This window comes from Lontra canadensis, unplaced genomic scaffold, assembly GCF_010015895.1.
Source record: "Lontra canadensis isolate GAN:19392208 unplaced genomic scaffold, GSC_riverotter_1.0 scaffold30, whole genome shotgun sequence".
Lineage (NCBI taxonomy): Eukaryota > Metazoa > Chordata > Mammalia > Carnivora > Mustelidae > Lontra > Lontra canadensis.
This window is the reverse complement of record NW_022631024.1, coordinates 534,862-555,063: the sequence shown is the minus strand read 5'-3', so window position 1 is coordinate 555,063 and position 20,202 is coordinate 534,862. Positions and strand designations below refer to the sequence as shown.

Sequence of the window (20,202 nt, the reverse complement as noted above, 5' to 3'; positions counted from 1 at the left end):
TAAAATGTTAGGTAATTATACTCTAGATCATATGGTTAACTATCTTACAACCAAGTTCTGTCATGTAAATTTAGTGTCTACATTTGTACTTACATTTGATTCCTCATCCATTAGTGTCACTTTTAACTGTGTTGGGCTAATAAGAAAAGAACAGAGAGGCTTGGTATGTAGGTGATGAATTTGATTCAGACAGTGGACAAATGATATCATGGCATGTTAAAAAATGAAGGTATATAGAAAGTTACATGATACAATTGAGTCATTGTCACATAGCCCTCTGTAGCGAAGTTATATCCATTCAAGTATTTAGCTAATATACAAGAGTTTGGTTTCACTAGTTGTTTAAGGTCATCTGTTTTGAATAGGTGGTGCCCATTTAGTACCAGTAACTAAATATTCTGAGTATCACCTATATCAGAAAACAAGTGAAAGAAAAGTTTATAGACACTTGGGTTACTTATGAGAAAAAGGAAAAAAGAAGCAAGAATATAAAGAGGGGCAAGGGCAAAAATCCATTATCAGTTCTTAAGAAATGGATACCTTAAGGGTAAGTCGGAAAACATATATTCTGTGAGCTCAGGTTAGAAGAGAGGAGTTACTAGGAATATCCTACCCATTTGTGTTTAGCAAGAAACCCATGATTTAGGCTAAGGGGTCCAATGCTTGGCATAGGGATTGCAGAAAAATCTCGCCCCTTTACATCAATGATGCTCAAAGCTTGCCTCTTAGGCAAACTTTAGTAGGTATCTGCTAGAAATGCAAATTTTTCGGCCCCATCCCTGAATCAGAAATAATCAATTTCTCTTTAACAAGTCCTCCAAGTGATTCTGATGCATATTAAAGTCTGAGCATTCGTGATCTATACTGACAATTTTAAAATTTTCAGTGACTTAAAATTATCAGTGATTGTTAGTTAGGGGTCATTAAACTACTTCCATTTATTTGTATGTTTGAAATTTTCACAGTAAAAGTTTAAAAAAACAACACTCAAGTAGACAGCATATTCATGTATTACTTATAAAATAAGAAAATGAAAAATTGAAACTTTTTAAAAAAATGGATCCATATAACTGAGAAATAGTGGATTAGTGCTTCTAAAATTGTGGTGAAGGACCATTTTTTCAAAAAGCTTCCAATCCTTTGTGGAGTAATACTTTCATAAAGCCATAATAAAATTAACTAAAAATTGAAATAAAAAAAAGACAGAATATTAATCCAATTTTTTTATTATTAGATTCAACAGAAGTAATATTTCTCTGTCAAATTTCTGTGAGTTCTCAGACACTTCTTCTCATTTGTATTTTTCTTCTTGGGGACTAGTAATAGTTTAGAGACCAGGACCATTCCATTGTCCACACTACATGATAAAATGATAAATAAATGATCTCAAATTATATTCTCCAGGAATTCTGCTTTATAAGCCCATAATAGTATTACAAAGTAATAATTATTAATAACTGTAAACATATTGAGCATTACCATAGGCCAAACATCATTTTAGGTACTTTTATTAATTTAAACCTTCCCAAAAAGCTGTAAGTACTACCATTATCCCTTCTTTACAGTTCAAGAAGCTAAAGCATAGAGAGGTTAAGTAACTTATCCCGGTTTATACTTTTAGCAAGTGCTGGTCTATAATGTGTTAGAAACTGAATACACAAGTCAGGAAATGGGAGTTTAGGAGTAGTGGTAATGCAAGAGAGAAGCCGTTGGGTGAGGTTTGGGGATAGGTGGCAGCGATGTCCCCCCTTCACCCCCATACCTGGTGTTGTCTCTTGAAGAGCGACAGACTGCACATTCCAGAATGGGTAGGCTAGTCCTGTACTACGTCTGTTCGTTGTATGAGGAGATGTCTATCCAACAGGCAGCTCACTAATTTTGATCTCAAAACGATCCTGCACATCATTTAGGATCTCTGCATCCTTCTCATCTGACACAAACATGGTGGCCACGCTCATGGTACCAAAGTGGCCTGCTTTGACCACATAACACAGGCAGGTGTTGGAATCCTCAGGCATGCCATTGTTAAAAGCAACGTTCACCAGCTTAATGTCCACACCTCAGCCGAAGTGTTGGTAGCCACAATAATTCATCACTGAAAAAATCTTTAAACTGCTGGTACTGAGAAAGCTTCTCCTCCCGGAGCATCCCACAGTGGACGGCAATGGCTGGGAAATTTGGCTCTACTAGGAGCTGGGCCAGTGCAATGCAATGCTACACAGACTTCGTGAAGATTTAAGATTCTAAATGAGGAAATCTGGCTCTAGATCACATTCTTAACCATGACACACTATTGTTTATTTTAACCCAGTGTCCTTTTCCTAGTTATTTGATAACTAAATTTGGTGAATGGAATTCTTTTTGTGGGAGTAGGGGGTCTCAGCTTGAAAATAAACAGGAATATATACTTAAATGTATCTGAAGAGGTGTGTTGACCTCTGTTTCCAAGAGATCTACTTCTAAGTGGGGCCAAGGAATCTCCTAGTTTAAGAACCCACCTTCAGGGTAGGGAGTCATGTGCTCCAGTTTTAAGGACAAAATGTCAGTGCTTAGGGGAATGATGACACTTGGAACATTGGAGTGATGATCATTTAGATGATTCTCTAGCCTAGCTCCAGAAACTCATGTTTAAATCCTAAAGGATTTTCTGTGAAGAGAAATGGAAAGTGCTGTTTTATTAAAAACCTTGAGGGACAATGGGACCCTGGTGATGTAGTATGACAAAAAGGGGAAAGGAATCCCCCCTTTTCAGAAAGTGCTCTGGAAAATTCAGTGCAACTTTGACATGGGCTGGAGGACAGTGTTAGGTGACAGCACTTTCCATGCAAACACTGGAGTCCTCTGAACCAGGCAATTGGTCATGTCAGGACCATCATGTCGAGATGATTATGTCAGGGCCAGGCACAGGTTGAGGAGAATGGACACAACTTATAGTGGTGGAGAGGTCAGGAGGAGACACTTTCAAGCCCTCTCCTCAGATAGGAAGGACTTTAAAGTAAGGCTCATAATTCAACAGATCGGGCAGTCTGTCAGACTCAGTGTGTGTAAGCTATTACAACCCAGTTTGATTACCAAGGTGATGCAGCCTGAAAAATATGAATTATACTCCCACACAGTTTCCTTTCTTTTCCTTTTCTTTCCTTCTTTCGTTGTCAGAGAGTGATCACAAGCAGGCAGAGAGGCAGGCAGAGAGAGAGAGGGGAAGCAGGCACCCCGTTGAGCAGAGAGCCCTATTCGGAGCTGGATCCCTGGACCCTGGGACCATGACCTGAGCCCAAGGCAGAGGCTCAACCCACTGAGCAACCCAGGTGCCCCTCCCACACAGTTTTCTTAAGCTTTTGAAGTTTGCTTTGATTAACTATTAAAAAATAACAAGTGTTAGGGGAACATTCTGCAAGATTTCTTTTATTTTGAAATAATTATAGATTCATATTAAGTTTAAAAGGCTGTACAAAGAGGTCCTGTGTACTCTTACCTGCTTTCCTACAATGGTAACATCTTATCTATAACAAAACCAGGAAAAAAAAATTTATTTTAAAGATTTTATTTATTTATTTGACAGACAGAGATCACAAGTAGGCAGAGAGGCAGGCAGAGTGAGAGGAGGAAGCAGGCTCCCCACGGAGCAGAGAGCCCGATGCCGGGCTCCATCCCAGGACCCTGGGATCATGACCCCAGCCAAAGGCAGAGGCTTTAACCCACTGAGCCACCCAGGTGCCCTGTATAACAAAACCAGGAAATTGACATCAGTAACATCCACAAATCTTATTCAGATTTTGCCAGTTTTTTTTTTTTTTAAGATTTTATTTATTTATTTGACAGACAGAGATCACAAGTAGGCAGAGAGGCAGGCAGAGAGAGAGGAAGGGAAGCAGGCTCCCTGCTGAGCAGAGAGCCTGATGCAGGACTTGATCTCAGGACCCTGAGATCATGACCTGAGCAGAAGGCAGAGTCTTTAACCCACTGAGCCACCCAGGCGCCCCCAGATTTTGCCAGTGTTATATGCACTTGTGTGTATCTAAAATTCTGTGCAATTTTATCAGGTGTAGACTTGTATAACCAGTCCTATAATCAAGATAACAAAACTATCATATCACCACAAACATCCCCTTGCTACTCCATTATAATCACATCCCTCCTCTTGTCTTCCTATACCCTCTCACCCTGTTCCTAATCTGTTCTCCATCTCTATATTTTTTTCATTTTGAGGATATTATACATGAATGGGTTCATACAACATGTAACATTTTAAGTTTAGCATTTTTCTCCCTCAGTACAATTTCAGATGTTTCAATTTTAAGGAGTACATGTTAATGATTAAAATTTTTGTCTTTATCATATTATAATTTGTCATTTGTCTTTATTAAAATGTCCACCTTCCAGATTCACCTAATGGCTGATCTTATTTCTAACCTATACTGGCATCTTTGCATTGTATGTCTTAGGAAGCCTTATCTGTTAACATCAATAGGGTAATATTAGTTAAATATTAACTATCATTGCATACTGGAATGCCTTACAGCAAAATGTTCCAAGGTTACATTTTGTCCAGACAATAATAGTGTGTGTGTGTGTGTGTGTGTGTGTGTGCGTGTGTGTGTATCTTCTCAGTGAAGGTATTTCAGGGGAATTTCTTAAACAAATCAGAACAAAAACACAAAGAAGTAAAATCTTAGAAAATTTATAAATGAGTTATTGTAACTGCTTACTTTTCAAAAGAATGGAGCATTTAGCAATTGAGAACATGTTATTCTCTCCACCAGCAAAGAGCTACTATATAGAACATAAAGTTCTCATGACAAGCTAGGTCATGTGGATGATATCCTATCATTCTGCAAACTCAGAAACATTTGCTAAGATTATCAAAGGCCATGGTTTTCCCATGCCATATGGACTATGGAATAGCTAGGATTAGTCCTAGGAGACCTAATTCCCATTCTGTCCACTGTTCTGAATCAGAGGGACTCACAAACCTAAGGAGCCAAATCAGTGAAAAGTCTTCTGAACTTATGACCAAGAGGCAATGGAAACAGAAGGGTTTTACCTTGCTTTCCATTGTGAGCTGTTTCCTTCTATCTAGCCTTCTGTTGCAAAATGGGATGTTAAGTATTTAGGAAATGTCATACAGTTTTTTTTCATTTAATCAGGTACACTATCTTAACACTGGAGACTTTTCAGAGTTATTGTTAGTAATGGACAGTGAGTTTCAGGTTGACTTCACATTTATATTTTACTACTGAAATTAAGGCATGGGGCTATGAGAAAGAAAACTTTTGGTTTATTATTATTTATTTATTTGTTCTTAAGATTTTATTTATTTATTTGATAGAGATCACAAGTAGGCAGAGAGGCAGGCAGAGAGAGAGAGAGGAGGAGGAAGCAGGCTCCCTGCTGAGCAGAGAGCCCAATGTGGAGCTCTATCCCAGGACCCTGAGATCATGACCTGAGCTGAAGGTAGAGGCTTTAACCCACTGAGCCACCCAGGCACCCCAACTTTTTGTTTTTTAAATAAAGAAAATGTAAACTGGTACAACCTTTTTGGAATCATATTGACAATATTAATTAAACTTGAAAATGCATATACCCTTTGTTCTGCGATTCTGCTTCTAGGAATGAATTCCTCAGAAATAACGTGTGCAAAGATGCTCATACATATATGATGTTCTTTGCAATACTGTTACTTTGAATAATTAGAAACAATGTAAATTTCCACTATTTTGAAAAAGGTTAAATAAATTGTGTGTGAAATTATGATATACTATGCAGTATTAAAATGAATTAAGTGGCAATGGATGGAGCTAGTGTGTATTATGCTAAGCAAAATAAGTCAGATAAAGACAAATACCATGATTTCACTCATATGTGGAATTTAAGAAACAAACAGAAGAACATATGGAAAGGGGAAAAAGGATGGAGGGAAAAAAAAACACAAGATACTCTTAACCAGTGCAAGCAAACTGAGGGTTGATGAATGGATGTGGGTGGGGGATGGGCCAGATGGAGGATGGATATTAAAGACGGCATTTGTTAGGATGAGCATTGGGCGTTGTAAGTGATGAACCACTGAATTTTACTCCTGAAACCAATATTGCACTGTATATTAACTAGAATTTAAATAAAAAATTGAAAAAAAAATGTATTTACAAAAAGAAAAGAAATGAAATGCAAAAAAGCCGAATTAAATAGACGGAAAGTACAGATAGGAAAGAAATCTCTAGAGTTTTTAAGTAAAAAGAGCAAATAAAAATGGTGGGGGTCTAGAAACATGCTCACAGAATTGATGCATTGGTTATCATGGGTAGGGGGTAGGTTGTGAAGAAATATAATCCTAAGTGTTTAATATCTAATACTATTTCAATTTTCCAAAAGGAGCATATATGTTTGTTACTCCTGTAGCTAAAAAAAAAAAATTAAGGAAATTTCATCAACAGACTATATCCTCAAAACAATATAAAGATTGCATCAAGGACTTGCTCATATTTTTAACATCCATCTGGCAATGTGGGGTGGCAATGTTGAGAACTGCAACTTAATACTTAGACTTAACATATAAAATGTATTTCATCTTTTGTAAAAGACGGACTGAAGTTAGATACAGTTCTTTACAAATAGGGTCCCCAAGAAATGAGCTATCTGAAAATTGTTTTTTGCCAATAAATAATAGAGCCATCGAGGAATCCATTCAACCATGAATGCTGGAACGTGAGTTTTTGGGTTATCCGTGCAGTGCTTGGCACATAGTAAACAATAAATAATGACTTAATGATGGATGAATAGACAGTTTAAGTAGTTTTAGTAGCGCCTACTTATTTAAAAGCAGGATACACTAGCAAGGATAGGTGATGATTGAAACGTCTTGTTACTCGCTTCGCAAATGAGGTGGCTGAGGGGGAGCAGTCCTCTCTTCCCAGTCAGGTATTTGGTCGAGGACAGCGTTTAGTGACTTACGTTTTCATGATCTGTGAATTGAAAAATCACTAAATTTCAGAACTAGACAGAATACAAAAGGGCAAACAAGCGAGTTGCCACTAATTATACATACATAATTTTGCTCAGAGGAGAAGGGGCTCTAGTGGCTGTGAAACTGTAATCACTGTATTAGTGAATCACTGTAATCACTCTGTTAGTGTCTTTTTCACCTGAAAAAAGGGGAATAATCACTCCTTCATAGGATTTGTTTCTTTACATGGAGGAATATGAAAAACTGTATAAAATGCTGGCAATATAGTGACCATTCCGTATTGTGCAACGAATGTTTCATATAAATTCAAACCCAGACTGTAGGGTCGAAAAGCACTCAGAGCCTAAAACTGTTCACAACTGAGAGGTTCTCAAGTTCGGGCGGTCTTTCATTCATTTAAATCTCAACCACACCTATCCGGCCGGAGCGAGTCCCAGCAGTCGGCTCCCAGGATCTGGCGGACGACCGCGGGCCTCGTACTGGCGGGAGTTCGTGGCAGCCCGGATCCCGAGCCGGGGCTTCCCTGGGTTGCAGGGCCCGTGGCTTCGAAGACCACGGCCCCCACCGGGCCTCCGTGCTTGGGGTTCAGCCACCGCCAGCCTCGCCCACCAATCCACCGCGGTTCTCGGGTCCTGGAGAGACACTCCTACCTACATTCCACAGCCGGGTCTCCAACGCTCTTCCCACGGCGAGACGGAGGTGTCCGAGCCCAGCAGCCCGAAGCAGAGCGGCCGGAAGGCCCGCGGGGCCCGGGGGTGGGCGGGCGGGGCGACAAAGCGGGAAGCACAAGGAGCGCGCTCCCGTGAACGCAGGAGGGAAGCGGGGGCGAAGGGCGCGCGCGCGCTGGGGAGAGAGGCCGGGAGGCGGAGTCTTAGGGCGACGGCGGGAAGAGGGCGCCCTGGAGCCGAGCAGGAGGCCGGCTGGGGGCGGGGCGGAGGGAGGGCGTCGACCCCCTAGGGGGCGGGGCGAGGCGAGGCGGGGACGCGCTTGCGGGGTGGGGAAGGCGGGGGCGCGGCGGTGGCGGGAGCGTCCCTGGTCTCCGCCCCTGTTTCTCACTCTCCTCCATCTCCTAGCCGGCGGGGCTCCGGAGAGGCGCCGCTTCCCCGTCCCCGGAGCCGCCCGGCTGCCGCCGCCTCCGCCCTCCGCTCGCGGTGAGCCCGTCAGTCCCCCGCACCGTGCGCTCGTCCGTCTGGGCCATGGATGGGTAAGTACTCGAAGGCGCAGTGGTTGTGCGGGGCTGCGGTTGCCCCGCTTCCTTTCGGCTCTCGGCCGGACGCGCCACCGCCGGGGAGCCGGGCGCGGCGTCGGCGGCCGGGGGAGCGACCCCGGCCGAGTCCGACGGCGGGGCTTCTGGGCGCCCGAATCGCGGAGGGGCGGTCCCCCGCCCCCTCTTCTCCCCCGGCTGGGGCGCCCCCGTAATGTCCGCCCCTTCACATCCTCACACCCGGAAGCGGAGGAAAGCCGGGTGCAGCCGCCGGGTGCCGGGGTCCGCCCTCCGCGCGCAGAGTCCGGGGAGCCCGGCCCGGCCTGCCGACACTTCCTCTCAGAAAATGGTGCGCTGCGCTGGGGGAGGCGGAGGCGGCGCTCGGGGCGGGCGTCCTCCCGCTGGGGAGTTGCTGTTTACCGGTGAGGTGGGGCGAGCGTTGGAGCTTCCCCTAGTGGGGAGGCGAGTGGCCGCGGAGAGGCAGACGGCGAGTGCACGCGTCGGGGCACGTCTGGGCGGCGACCTGGTCCCGAAGCCGGGGCCCCCAGCGCGGTGTCGACGTGCCGGGGAACCCGCCGAGGTCTCCGGACCTGGGCTGTGAGCTGTGCTAAGACCTGTGTATACCGGGCGTCTGGACCTGGTGATCGTGGACTCCAGCCCCCACACCCCCCCAAAAGAAACTTCGTGAATTTCTGCAATTTTCGGGAGCGTTCAGACGCTCTAAAAGTGAATGAGGTCCGTGGCCAAAATAAAAATATTTTGGATTCACGGATAGAAAAATTTCGCTGAGAACCCAGGGATGTGGCGTGGGACCTGATAATTTAATATTCAAAGAAACGACTAGATTAGGATCTTCGTGTATTAACTGTAGCAAATGCATATCAAGATTTAAAAAATATCTCCCGCTCTGTTAGAGCTTGCAAATCCACTATTCATTCTCATTATATATTTGAGTTTTGGTTTGGCCTTTTACTTGCTTTTGAGGACAACGTATTTGTAACCCCCCTGGTTGTAGAATATGTGGAACTTGCGTAAACAGTAAAAGCCTTGTACATGTTACCATAGAGTTGATGACTGTTGCCATGCTGTGTAAAGACAATGGAATCTTCCAACAATTTTTGCCTTCGTTAGACTTCATCTACTTTCATAACGTTAAGTCTGTATATTTGGATTAAGTCATTTGAATGCTAATTGCACACTGCTGCAGATTTTAGAGTGCGGATTTAGATTTCATTGATGGTTGTGATGTTCTATATTTTGTTTTAATTGAAGCTGTATTCATTGTTTAATTGAAACTTTTCTGAGGACATTGTTGAGAACTCATTTCACATCACCTGATTCAGTTACACTTTATATGTGTGCAAAGTTTTGCTGCTTTAATTTGTGTGATTATGCCAACCAGCATTTCTGTTCAGAAAGATTGTGAAATTAGTGTCTCACTGTGTGTAGTGCGTTGTCGTTAGACAGTTTGACTTGAGCCGTGGAAGCAGGCTAGCTTTTTTGTATTGGAAAATTGATAGTGTGATAGTGATGACAAAAGACTCCACTTACGCATCTTGGCTGTTAAACTCTTGGGTAACTGAGAAGTGCAAACTTACTCTGGATAGTTTAATAACTCTTCACCCTATATGTGGCTTTAAAGCTAGGAATGAGTTTTTTGGTTTGTATATGTAGGTTAGTAAGACATTCTGGAAGTTAAGTTCAGGACCTATACAATCTTATTTTCTATGCACTATTATTTGTCACATTTAAATTTCAGACAAATGAATTGCAAGTTTCCAGAGTCTATAAGAAAAAATTAAAAATTGACATGGTTATTGTTTATTTTATTTTTTTTTACATGGTTATTCTTTAAAACAAATTTGCATCATTGAACAATCCAGATTCATAATTTTTTTTACTTTTATTAAGTAATGGCATTATAGGTTATTAACAATATATAGAATTTAGTTAGAGCTTTCTTTTAGGAGATATGAAGGCAAACTGTAATTGAAGATTGTTTTGGTGTGAGAAAAGATGGATTTCTGTTTGGAGAACTTTATAGGAGTTTTTACACCTTGGGGTTAAGGGATGAGGTATTGAACCCAGTGACTATTTGCTTCCAGGAGGCTAATTAACTTTCTGCATTTTCCCACAGCCTGAAAAGGTCCTTTTTCGTTATTTTGGATAGTTCAAAAAGAAATATCAAACCACCAGTCAGTAGATCTTTCTAGTTCTTCCTCAAATCCCAACTGTCGTGTGTGTGTACGTATGTGTTCATTTCCTCCTGAGGTAATTTATACTTAAACACAGTTTTGATGTGGTAGAGTTTTTTTACAAAGCAGATCTTGAAAAAAATAAAAAATAAAAAGCAGATCTTGAAAATTTTCATGTCTGAAATTTAATATTTGCATTTATTTTAGTTCTGAGAGACTATCTTAGTTGTATTTTGGTGAGCTGTTTTGGGTGGCAGATGGAAATTTGCCAGATACCTTCTATTTCTGTAAAAGCCACTCAACTAGTTTTGTTTTATTTAAAATTTTAAAACATGGTAATTCAGACCAGTGATTTAAAAGAATGAACTTTGGCAATTTTAAGTTTTGATTTGGATTTGTTAAATAGAGGTAAATAGATAAACACATGTTAGTCATTTTATTGAAACAGCTGTATTTTAATAAATGCTAAAAGAATTTTATTTACTTTTTGTTTCTTACATTGTGGTTAAAGCTTTGCTTTATACTCTGCTGTTGCTAGACTGTCCCATCACTTTCCTTTGTATTAACATTTCACAATTCATCACATTCTTATTTTTATTAATTTTTATTATTATAATGCTTTTCCTTTTTTTCTTTAATCTTATTATCTCTGTCTTTGAAAAACTTGTTCTCTAACTTTGTTTTCCATTTTCTCTTTTTACTTTTTCCATACAGTGTTGTTACAGATCTTATAGCAGTCGGTTTAAAGGTAGGACTCTTTTACTATCCTTTCATAAGCTTTTTAAAATCTTTGTTTTGGCATTTTTTTCCCCAGTGGTGATAATCATCTCATCTGTTCATAAAATTATGTTTTACTGTGTGATAATAGTCTTTCATTTTTATTTAGCTCCAAAATAAGTGGACCTGTAGCTGATTTTGGATTTTACATATTTATATAGATTTTGGATTTTACATACAACATTATCTTGTATGACTAAAATGAAAGTTTAGCCCAAAGTTACTTTTACTTTCTTACAAAATACTTTACTTTTTACAAAGTTTTTACTTGAATTATCAGAGTTTATTTGTTTGTTTTGATTTGTTTTGTTTTGTTTTGTTTTAGGAGTTAGATGTAGCCTAGACTGTATTTCCCTCTCATGTTCGTTCTTCTTTATTCTCTTGGTTGTATTTATGAGTAATAAAATAGTAATAGCAGCTAAACTTTCTTCAATTCCTAGTATGTGTCGGCTGCTTTACACATATTTCACTAATTATGATAGTCCTTCAAGGTAGGTATTAATAAATTCCCATTTTATTTTATTTTAAAGATTTTACTTATTTGACAGAGAGACACAGGGAGAGAGGGAACACAAGTAGCGGGAGTGGGAGAGGGAGAAGCAAGCTTTCTGCTGAGCAGGGAGCCTGATGTGGGACTCTATCCCAGGACCCTGGGATCATGGCCTGAGCTGAAGGCAGATGCTTAACGAATGAGCCACCCAGGCACCCCAATGAATTCCCATGTTAGAGATCTAAAAATAGGTGCAGAAAGTTTGTTTTCAAGGTGTTATGCACCAGAGTTCAAACCCATGTCTTCCTGGTTCCAAAGCCTGACCTTTTTTATTTTTATTTTTTTTAATTATAACTAGCTGTCAGTAATAAGGGTTCTGTCTAGAAAGTGAACAGGAGATCTGGATAATTAATATTTTACAGTAATAACTCTTCTAAGCTAAGTCACATTAGTTTTATCAGTCTTCTCATTTATTGAATTCTAAAATATAAATCAAGTAAACAATGTTCACCAATATGAGGCTTTTAAAATATAAACGGGTGTGTTAAGGTTTCCCTTAGCAATTTGATATTTGATATACCTGAGTTAAGAATCTAGTTCTAGAGGCCACTTATGGTTTAGATTACTACAGAAAACAAAAATAAATAATTCACGTTTATATTATAGGTATTTTGTATAAGGTTGTTTCACCACTTTCTGTCTTCCTCTATCTCTTCATCATCTCTTCTTGCTAGCAATTTCAGCCCTTCCATATTTGCAGTTACTGGATCTGGTGGCGGTGCTCTTATTCTTAAAATACCATAAAAAATAAGCATAATAGCGTATGAAACTAACAATAGGATTCTTAAGATTAACATAATAGGGAACCACTGCTTATACTGTCTTTTGAGGTTGGGTGGAGTTAACTTGCTTTGGCAAACTTTGAACATATTTTATGAATTGAAAATAAATGAAGGAAACTCTTTAGTGAGATATGCTTTTCTTCTTCTTCTTTTTTTTTTTCCACAGATACTTAAATTACTTTCTCTTTTGGGAATGACACTAAGAGATTAGAAACTGCAGGCTCATATCTTGGACCACTTTTGGTGTCTCTCTAGGTACCTGTGAGGGAAAGGATATCTAAAGTGAATTTTGGGGTCCCTGGGTGGCTCAGTTGGTTAAGTGCCTGCCTTCAGCTCAGGTCATGATCCCAGAGTCCTGGGATCGAGTCCCACATCAGGCTCCCAGCTCCATGGGGAGTCTGCTTCTTCCTCTGACCTCCCCTCTCATGCTCTCTCACTCTGTTTCTGTCTCTCTCTCTCTCTCTCAAATAAATAAGTAAAATCTTAAAAAAAAAAAAAAAAGTGAATGTTGTTTGGTTTTAGCTGAAATGTGATTTGTGATTCTAAAGTTTATCTGGCAAAAATGAATACATGAGACATTTAAAAAACTTACCATTTTTGAGTAGAGAAATTATGCTTGAAAGGGTATTATGGCTTTTTTATTATGGGGGAAAATATATCTTAACGATAAATAAAAGAAAAAGATTGGACATGGCAACCAGGTTTGAATACATGATTTTGATTTCTGACTACCTGTTCAGTAGCAAGCACTTTGAAAACAAAGATCACATCCTGCTTTGAAGAGATCAGCTGATTTAGTTGTTTCACTAGGCATTCTATATTTTTATAGGCTTAAATATTGGAAATGGCAGTAAATTACTCATTATATAGAAGATTTTTCTTAAGATTGTTCTTTCTTGGATCCCATCCAAGGAGTTTAGTTACCAGGTAATAGGCTGATAAGGCTCATAATTCATCTAGATTGTATAAACCAAAATAAGCAAAATTTAAATAAGTCCTTTAAGAATCTCAGTTACTTTAAAAAAAAAAAAAAAGGAATGTCTGTTACCTTCCTCTGTTTGTTATCTGAATATGACAATACAACAAATAGTTTCAGCCAGTGGCAAAAGTGGATTTCAGGTTATGGTTCATAAGCTGCTTTCCTGGATTCAGAAAAATATGCATTTCATTTTTAAAGAATTAAAAATATCCTTAAATATGAAATCCCTTATTTTAGTGGAAGAAAGCTGAATTATTTTTAGAGATGACTGATAATGAACATATGTCAAGAACTTTATTATACCGGGGCATCTGGGTGGCTCAGTTGATTAAAGGATCTGCCTTTAGCTCGGGTCTTAATTCCAGGGTCCTGGGATCGAGTCCTGCGTTGGGCTCCCTGAAACAGGAAGCCTGCTTCTCCCTCTGCCTCTGCCTCTCTGTTTCTCATGAATGAATAAATAATATCTTAAAAATTTTTTTTTATTATACTGGATAAATCAGACTGTCAGCATTGTGGGTAACATAGCTTTTTGTATGTGTACCTAAGTGTATTTTAAATGTCCAGCTTATATTTTATTTACTAACTAGTTTATCTGAAACTCAAGTATTTCCCATATTTTTGGTTATTTTCCCAAAGTACTATAATCGTTATTAAAGCAAATGATTTTTGGGCACCTAGGTGTCTCAGGCCATTGAGTCCGACTTTGGCTCACTCAGGTCATGGTCTCAGGGTCCTGAGATTGAACTCCCCATGGGGCTCCCCAATCAGCAGTGAGTCTGCTTCTCCCTCTCCCTCTGCCCCTTCCCCTGCTCATTCTCTCTCTATTTCTTCTCTCTCTCTCTCTCTCTTGAGCTGGGGAAGGGGGAGACCAGAGGAGGAGGGAGAGAAGCAGACTCTGCTGAGCTGGAGGCTGATGCTGCTCAGTCTCAGGATGGAGAGATCATGACCTGAGTCGAAATAAAGAATTGGCCACTTATCTGACAGGCACCTGCTCCCCTAAAACATGATCTTTTTAAAATGATGATACTCCATATATTTTCTGGGTAGTCTTCCTATTTTAAATGATTAGATGAGTATAGAAAAACTCACGTTTAGTGGACTAAAATTGGCTTCTAATAATTACCATCCTGTCAGTATAAAGGAGAGAGCAATATAACAAATTTAAATTAATTTTGAAGATTCATTTTTTATTTGCTTGACCAGAGCTTAGCAAACTCCAGGCTGTGGACCAAATCGAGCTTGCCACCTGTTTTGTAAATAATTTTGTCTCGAACAGAGCCAGGCTAATTCCATATTGTCTGGTGACTTTCACAATAGAATGGTAGAAGTGAATAGTTGAAGCAGTGATCGTAGGACCACAAAGCCTGAAATAGTTACTTTCTGGCCCTTTTCAGAAAATGCTTGCCTGCTGCTGTGCTTGCGCTGTACAAAATATAGCAGGTCTTTGCTGGAATTTTTTTTTAATTGGGCGGTAATTTACATAGAGTGAAATGCATGTTCTCAAGGGTACACAGTGCAATAAATTTTAACAAATGTATCCACCTGTGTTTCCTCCTCCCCAGTCAAGGCCCTAGAATATCACTGTAAAATATTCTTTCTTGTCTTTTTCCAGACTCATTCTAGGCAACTGTTCTGATTTCTATCATTGTAGATTATTTTTTCCTGTTTCTGAACTTAAGTGGAATAAAATATTTACATATCATATACACAGCTCTTTGATGTCTGACTTCTCTTACTCAGCAAAATGATTATTTGTTTGTTTATAGATTTATTTATTTTGGGAGGGGATGGGCAGAAGGAACCAGAGAAAGAGTCCTTAGCAGACTCTGCATGGTCTCTGCCCCATCTCATCGCCCTGAGATCACCATCTGAGCTAAAACCAAGAGTCGGTTGCTCTGCTGGTCCCTCAACCCACCGACTGAGCCAGCCAGGCGCCCCTCAGCAAAATGATTTTTAGATTCAGCCATGTTGTATGTATCAGTGGTTGATTATTTTTATTTCTGAGAGTATTCCATTATGTGAACGTATTACAGTATTTAAAAATCTGTTCTTGGGGCTCCTGGGTGGCTTAGTGCATGAAGCATCTGCCTTTGGCTCAGGTTGTGATCCCAGGGTCCTGGGATCGGGCCCTGCATCGGGGTCTCTGCTTGGCAGGGAGCCTGCTTCTCCCTCCCTCTCTGCCTACTTGTAATCTCTCCTCTCTCTCTCTCTCTCTCTCTGTCAAATAAATAAATAAAATCTTTAAAAAAAAATCTGTTCTTATGTTGATAGATGTTTGGGTTCTTTCTAGATTTGGTCTATTCTGAATAAAGCTGCTATAATCATTTGTTTATGTCTTTGAGTAGATATATGTTTCATTCTATACCATACCTAGGAATAGAATTAGATAATGTATATGTTTAAATTTGTAAGAGACTGTCAAACTATTTTCTTTTAGATGTTCTACCACTTTATACTCTTAACTAGCTTTGTATTAGAGCTTAGGTTGCCCACATCCTTGTTTACATGTGCATTTTGCCAGACTTCACTTTTATCCATTCTAGTGGGTTTAACCAGAATTGCTAACGGTATCTCATTATAGTTTTTTTTTTTTTTTAAGATTTTATTTATTTATTTGAGAGAGAGGCAGTGAGAAAGAGCATGAGCGAGAAGAAGGTCAGAGGGAGAAGCAGACTCCCCATGGAGCTGGGAGCCCGATGCGGGACTCCATCCTGGGACTCCGGGATCATGACCTGAGCCGAAAGCAGTCGTCCAACCAACTGAGCCACCCAGGCGTCCCTCTCATTATAGTTTTAATTTACACTGACCTCATAACTGGTGGTGGTGCTTACCTTTTTGCGTATTTCTACCTGTTCGTGTGTTTTTAGCCATTCACATATCTTTGTGAATGTCTGTCAAGTTTTTTTTTTTTTTTAAAGTTTTATTTATTTATTGGGCACAGAGAGAGATCACAAGTAGGCAGAAAGGCAGGAGAGGGGGAGGGGGAAGCAGGCTCCCTGCCAAGCAGAGAGCCCGATGCGGAGGCTCTATCCCAGGACCATGAGATCATGACCTGATCTGAAGGCAGAGGCTTAACCCACTGAGCCACCCAGACGCCCCTGTCTATTAAGTTTTTTACCTTTTTTTTTTTTTAAGATTTGTTTATTGGGGCGCCTGGGTGGTTCAGTCGGTTGAGTGGCTGCCTTCAGCTTGGGTCTTGGTCCTGGGGTCCTGGGATTGAGCCCTACTTCGGGCTCCCTGTTTACCAGGGAGTCTGCTTCTCCCTCTGCCTCTGTCCCCTGCCTCATGCTCTCTCTCAAATAAATAAAATCTTAAAAAAGAAAAGATTTATTTATTTTTAGGAAGAGAAGGGAGGGAAGAGGAGAGACCTTGGGGAGAGGAGCTGAGGGAGAGTCTTAAGCAGACTAGCTCTGAGCACAGAGCATGACCCGGGGCTTGATCTCAGGATCCTAAGATCATGACCTGAGCCAAAACAGAGTTGGGTGCTTAAGCAGGTGTCTCTTTTACCTACTTTTAAAAAGAATTTTAACTTTAATTTTTATTTTTTTAAAGATTTTAATTGAGAGAGAGAGAGAGAGCAAAGAGAGCTTATGAACAGTGGGGAGGGGGAGAAGGGGAAGCCGACTTTCCACTGAGCAGGGAGCCCCACACAGGTCTTGATCCCAGCCAGGACCCTGAAATTATTATTTTTTTTTTAATGTATAATGTATTATTTATTTCGGTGGTACAGGTCCGTGATTCATCAGTCTTAAACAATTCATAGCACTCACTATAACACATACCCTCCCCAGTGTCTATCACCCAGCCACCCCATCCCTTCCACTCTGCTCCACTCCAGCAACTCTCAGTTTTTTTCCTGAGATTAAGAGTATCTTACATTTTGTCTCCCTTTCTGGTTTCATCTTGTTTCATTTTCTCCCCCTTCGCCTATGATCCTCCATCTTGTTTCTCAAATTCCTCATATCAGTGAGATCGTATGATAACTGTCTTTCTGTGATTGACTTATTTCACTTAGCATAAGCCTCTCTAGTTCCATCTGCATCCTTGCAAATGGCAAGATTTCATTTTTTGATGGCTGCATAATATTCCTCTGTGTGTGTGTGTGTACACACCACATCTTGTTTATCCATTCATGTGTTGATGGACACATCTAGGCTCTTTCCATAGTTTGGCTATTGTGGACCAGGACCTTGAAATTATGACCCGAGCTGAAGGCAGACACTAACTGACTGAGCCACTCGGGCACCCCTACCTATTTTTTTAAAAATAGATTTCTTGCTGTGGTGCCTGGCAGGCTCATTCGGAAGAGACTGTGACTCTTGATTGATCTCAGCATCGTGAGTTCCAGCTCTACATTGGGTTTATAGGTTACTTAAATAAATAATTAGATGAAAAACTGGGGGGAAAAAAAAGGTGGGTTCCTGTAGACAGCATATAGTAAGACTTTTTTAAAAACTATTTTAGGATTTTATTTATTTATTTATTTATTTATTTTTAAAAGATTTTATTTATTTATTTGACAGACACAGATTGCAGGTAGGCAGAGAGAGAGAGGAGGAAGCAGGCTGCCTGCGGAGCAGAGAGCCAGATGCGGGGCTCAATCCCAGGACCCTGGGATCATGACCTGAGCCAAAGGCAGAGGCTTTAACCCACTGAGCCACCCAGGTGCCCCTTGGATTTTATTTATTTAAAGGATTTTATTTATTTGTCAGAGAGCAAGAGAGAGAGAGAAAGAGCACTCATAGGTAGGGGGAGCAGCAGGCAGAGGGAGAAGCAGGCTTCCCTCTGAGCACGGACACCCCCCACCCCCCAAAGTGGGACTCAATCCCAGGACCCCAAGGATCATGACCTGAGCTGAAGGCAGACGCTCAACTGACTGCACCACTGAGGCGTCCCAAGATTATTTTTTAAAAAAGCTTTTATTTATTTATTTGAAAGAATACAACAAGGTGGAGGAAGAGCGAATGAAAGCAAGCTGGAGCATGTTGGTTAGGGGGCAGAGGGTGAGGAAGAAGCAGGTTCCTTGTTGAGCAGGGAGCTGATGCAGGGCTAGATCTCAGGACACTGGGATCCTGAGCTGAGCCGAAAGCAGACAAAAGCCAGCCAGGTGCCCCTAGTAAGGTGTTGTTTAAATCTTGTCTGACAGTCTGTCTTTTAATTGGTGTATATAGACCATTCACACTTCGGGGGATGAATTAGTTGTATTAATACCTACCGTATCCATAATTGTTTTCTGTTGTTACAAAACAAAATCGGGCGCCTGGGTGGCTCAGTGGGTTAAGCCTCTGCCTTGGGCTCAGGTCATAATCCCAGAGTCCTGGGATCAAGCCCCTCATCAGGCTCTCTGCTCCACAGGGAGCCTGCTTCCTCCTCTCTCTCTCTGCCTACTTGTGATCTCTGTCTGTCAAATAAATAAATAAAATCTTAAACAAAAACAAAAACAAAGTCAGTCTAGTTAAATTTGAAGATCTAATTGGATTTCTTAAGTGATTCATGAATCAAGTAGCATCCCAGCTAATAAGAAGAGGGGAGCTTCAAGGTGTTGTACAACATAGGTTTTTAAAGGAAGGAAGGTGGGGCAAGAAGTTATTAGTGAAAGAAAAGAAAGGAATGTTTAGGTAAGATCACCTTCTTTTACAGGGGTCTTCTTATGCAGATTACCTTATCTTCCTCTGGGGGATTGAGAGGGCTCTGTGACAGATTACTTTATTAATGCTGATCAGAAAATTCCTGACTGACCAGTTAAGACAATTCTGGGGGAGGTTGAAACTGCTAGTAGGTTAGGGATTAAGTCCAGATTTCATGATTTGTCTTAAGTGATGCCATTTTGGGCCTGTGATTTTCTTTGTAACACTGTTCATTCACTTGTTCTTTGTTTTTATTTTCTTCATTCCATTTTTTTACCTTCGCTGGTTTTGATTTCATTTATCTCTCCTCTGAGCATATTATACTTATTTTAAATAGTTTTTTACTGTTTTCCCTATTCTAGTTAAATTTATAAGCTCCTCAAGGTCCATTTAATTTTGATAAACTTCTTTCCCATGTTTTGGTTATGGATTTTTGTTCTTGTCTAAGAACTCTGCTTATCCCAAAGGTAGAAAGATATTCTTTGTTTTAAGAAGCCTCTACTTTGAACTTTTTAAAAGTTAGGTCTGAGGTGAATCTCAGATTTGTTTTTGTGTGTCTTAGAGGTGCAGATTGACTTGTTTCCATAGGGTTATCAAGTTAGTTCTGCACCTTTTGTTAAAAAGGTTTTCCTTTGTGTAATGAATTGTTTTGGTACCATTATTTGAAAATCAGCTCAACATTAGTGTCTATTTATGCACAATAATTTTTATCCATTAGCTATTTATTATGTTAATATCACCCTGTTTTGAAAACAGTGGATTTATACTGTGCCTTAAGATCAAGTAGTGTAGGTCCTCCAGCTTTATTCTTCTTTATCAATATTGTTTTAGCTATACTGAGTCATTTGTATTTTCCTTGAAAATTTACAATTAGCTCATCAGTTTCTGTCTAGAAGCTGGGATAATGAGTTGGGTTGCGTAGACTATATGGGTCAATTATGGAGAAATTGATGTTTCAACCATAGTGAGTTTTGTAATTTGTGGAATAGAGTATATCAAATTTTTAGGTCTTCTGTAATTTCTTTTAGTGCTGCTTTGTAGTTTCCAGTGTTTACTGAAATAAACAGGTTTACATGTATATTTTAATCTGTATATATATTATTTTTATACATATATAACCTGTATAT

The 20,202-nt window shown here is 40.1% G+C and overlaps 1 protein-coding gene across 4 annotated transcripts in view; it reads left to right on the top strand.

Annotated features, from left to right (window-relative positions):
* Positions 1-8,011: 8,011 nt before the first annotated feature.
* PTBP3 (polypyrimidine tract binding protein 3) overlaps positions 8,012-20,202 on the top strand; it is a 113,254-nt gene continuing 101,063 nt past the window's right edge. For 2 of the 4 annotated variants that reach the window (XM_032865603.1, XM_032865602.1), the window contains exons 1-2: positions 8,057-8,165; positions 11,075-11,108. In XM_032865603.1, coding sequence (XP_032721494.1) covers positions 8,158-8,165; positions 11,075-11,108 — 42 coding nt within the window. In that variant the 5' untranslated portion in view covers positions 8,057-8,157. Of the gene's footprint in view, positions 8,166-11,074; positions 11,109-20,202 lie in introns of all 4 variants that reach the window. The other 2 variants (XM_032865609.1, XM_032865605.1) reach the window with 2 other exon arrangements.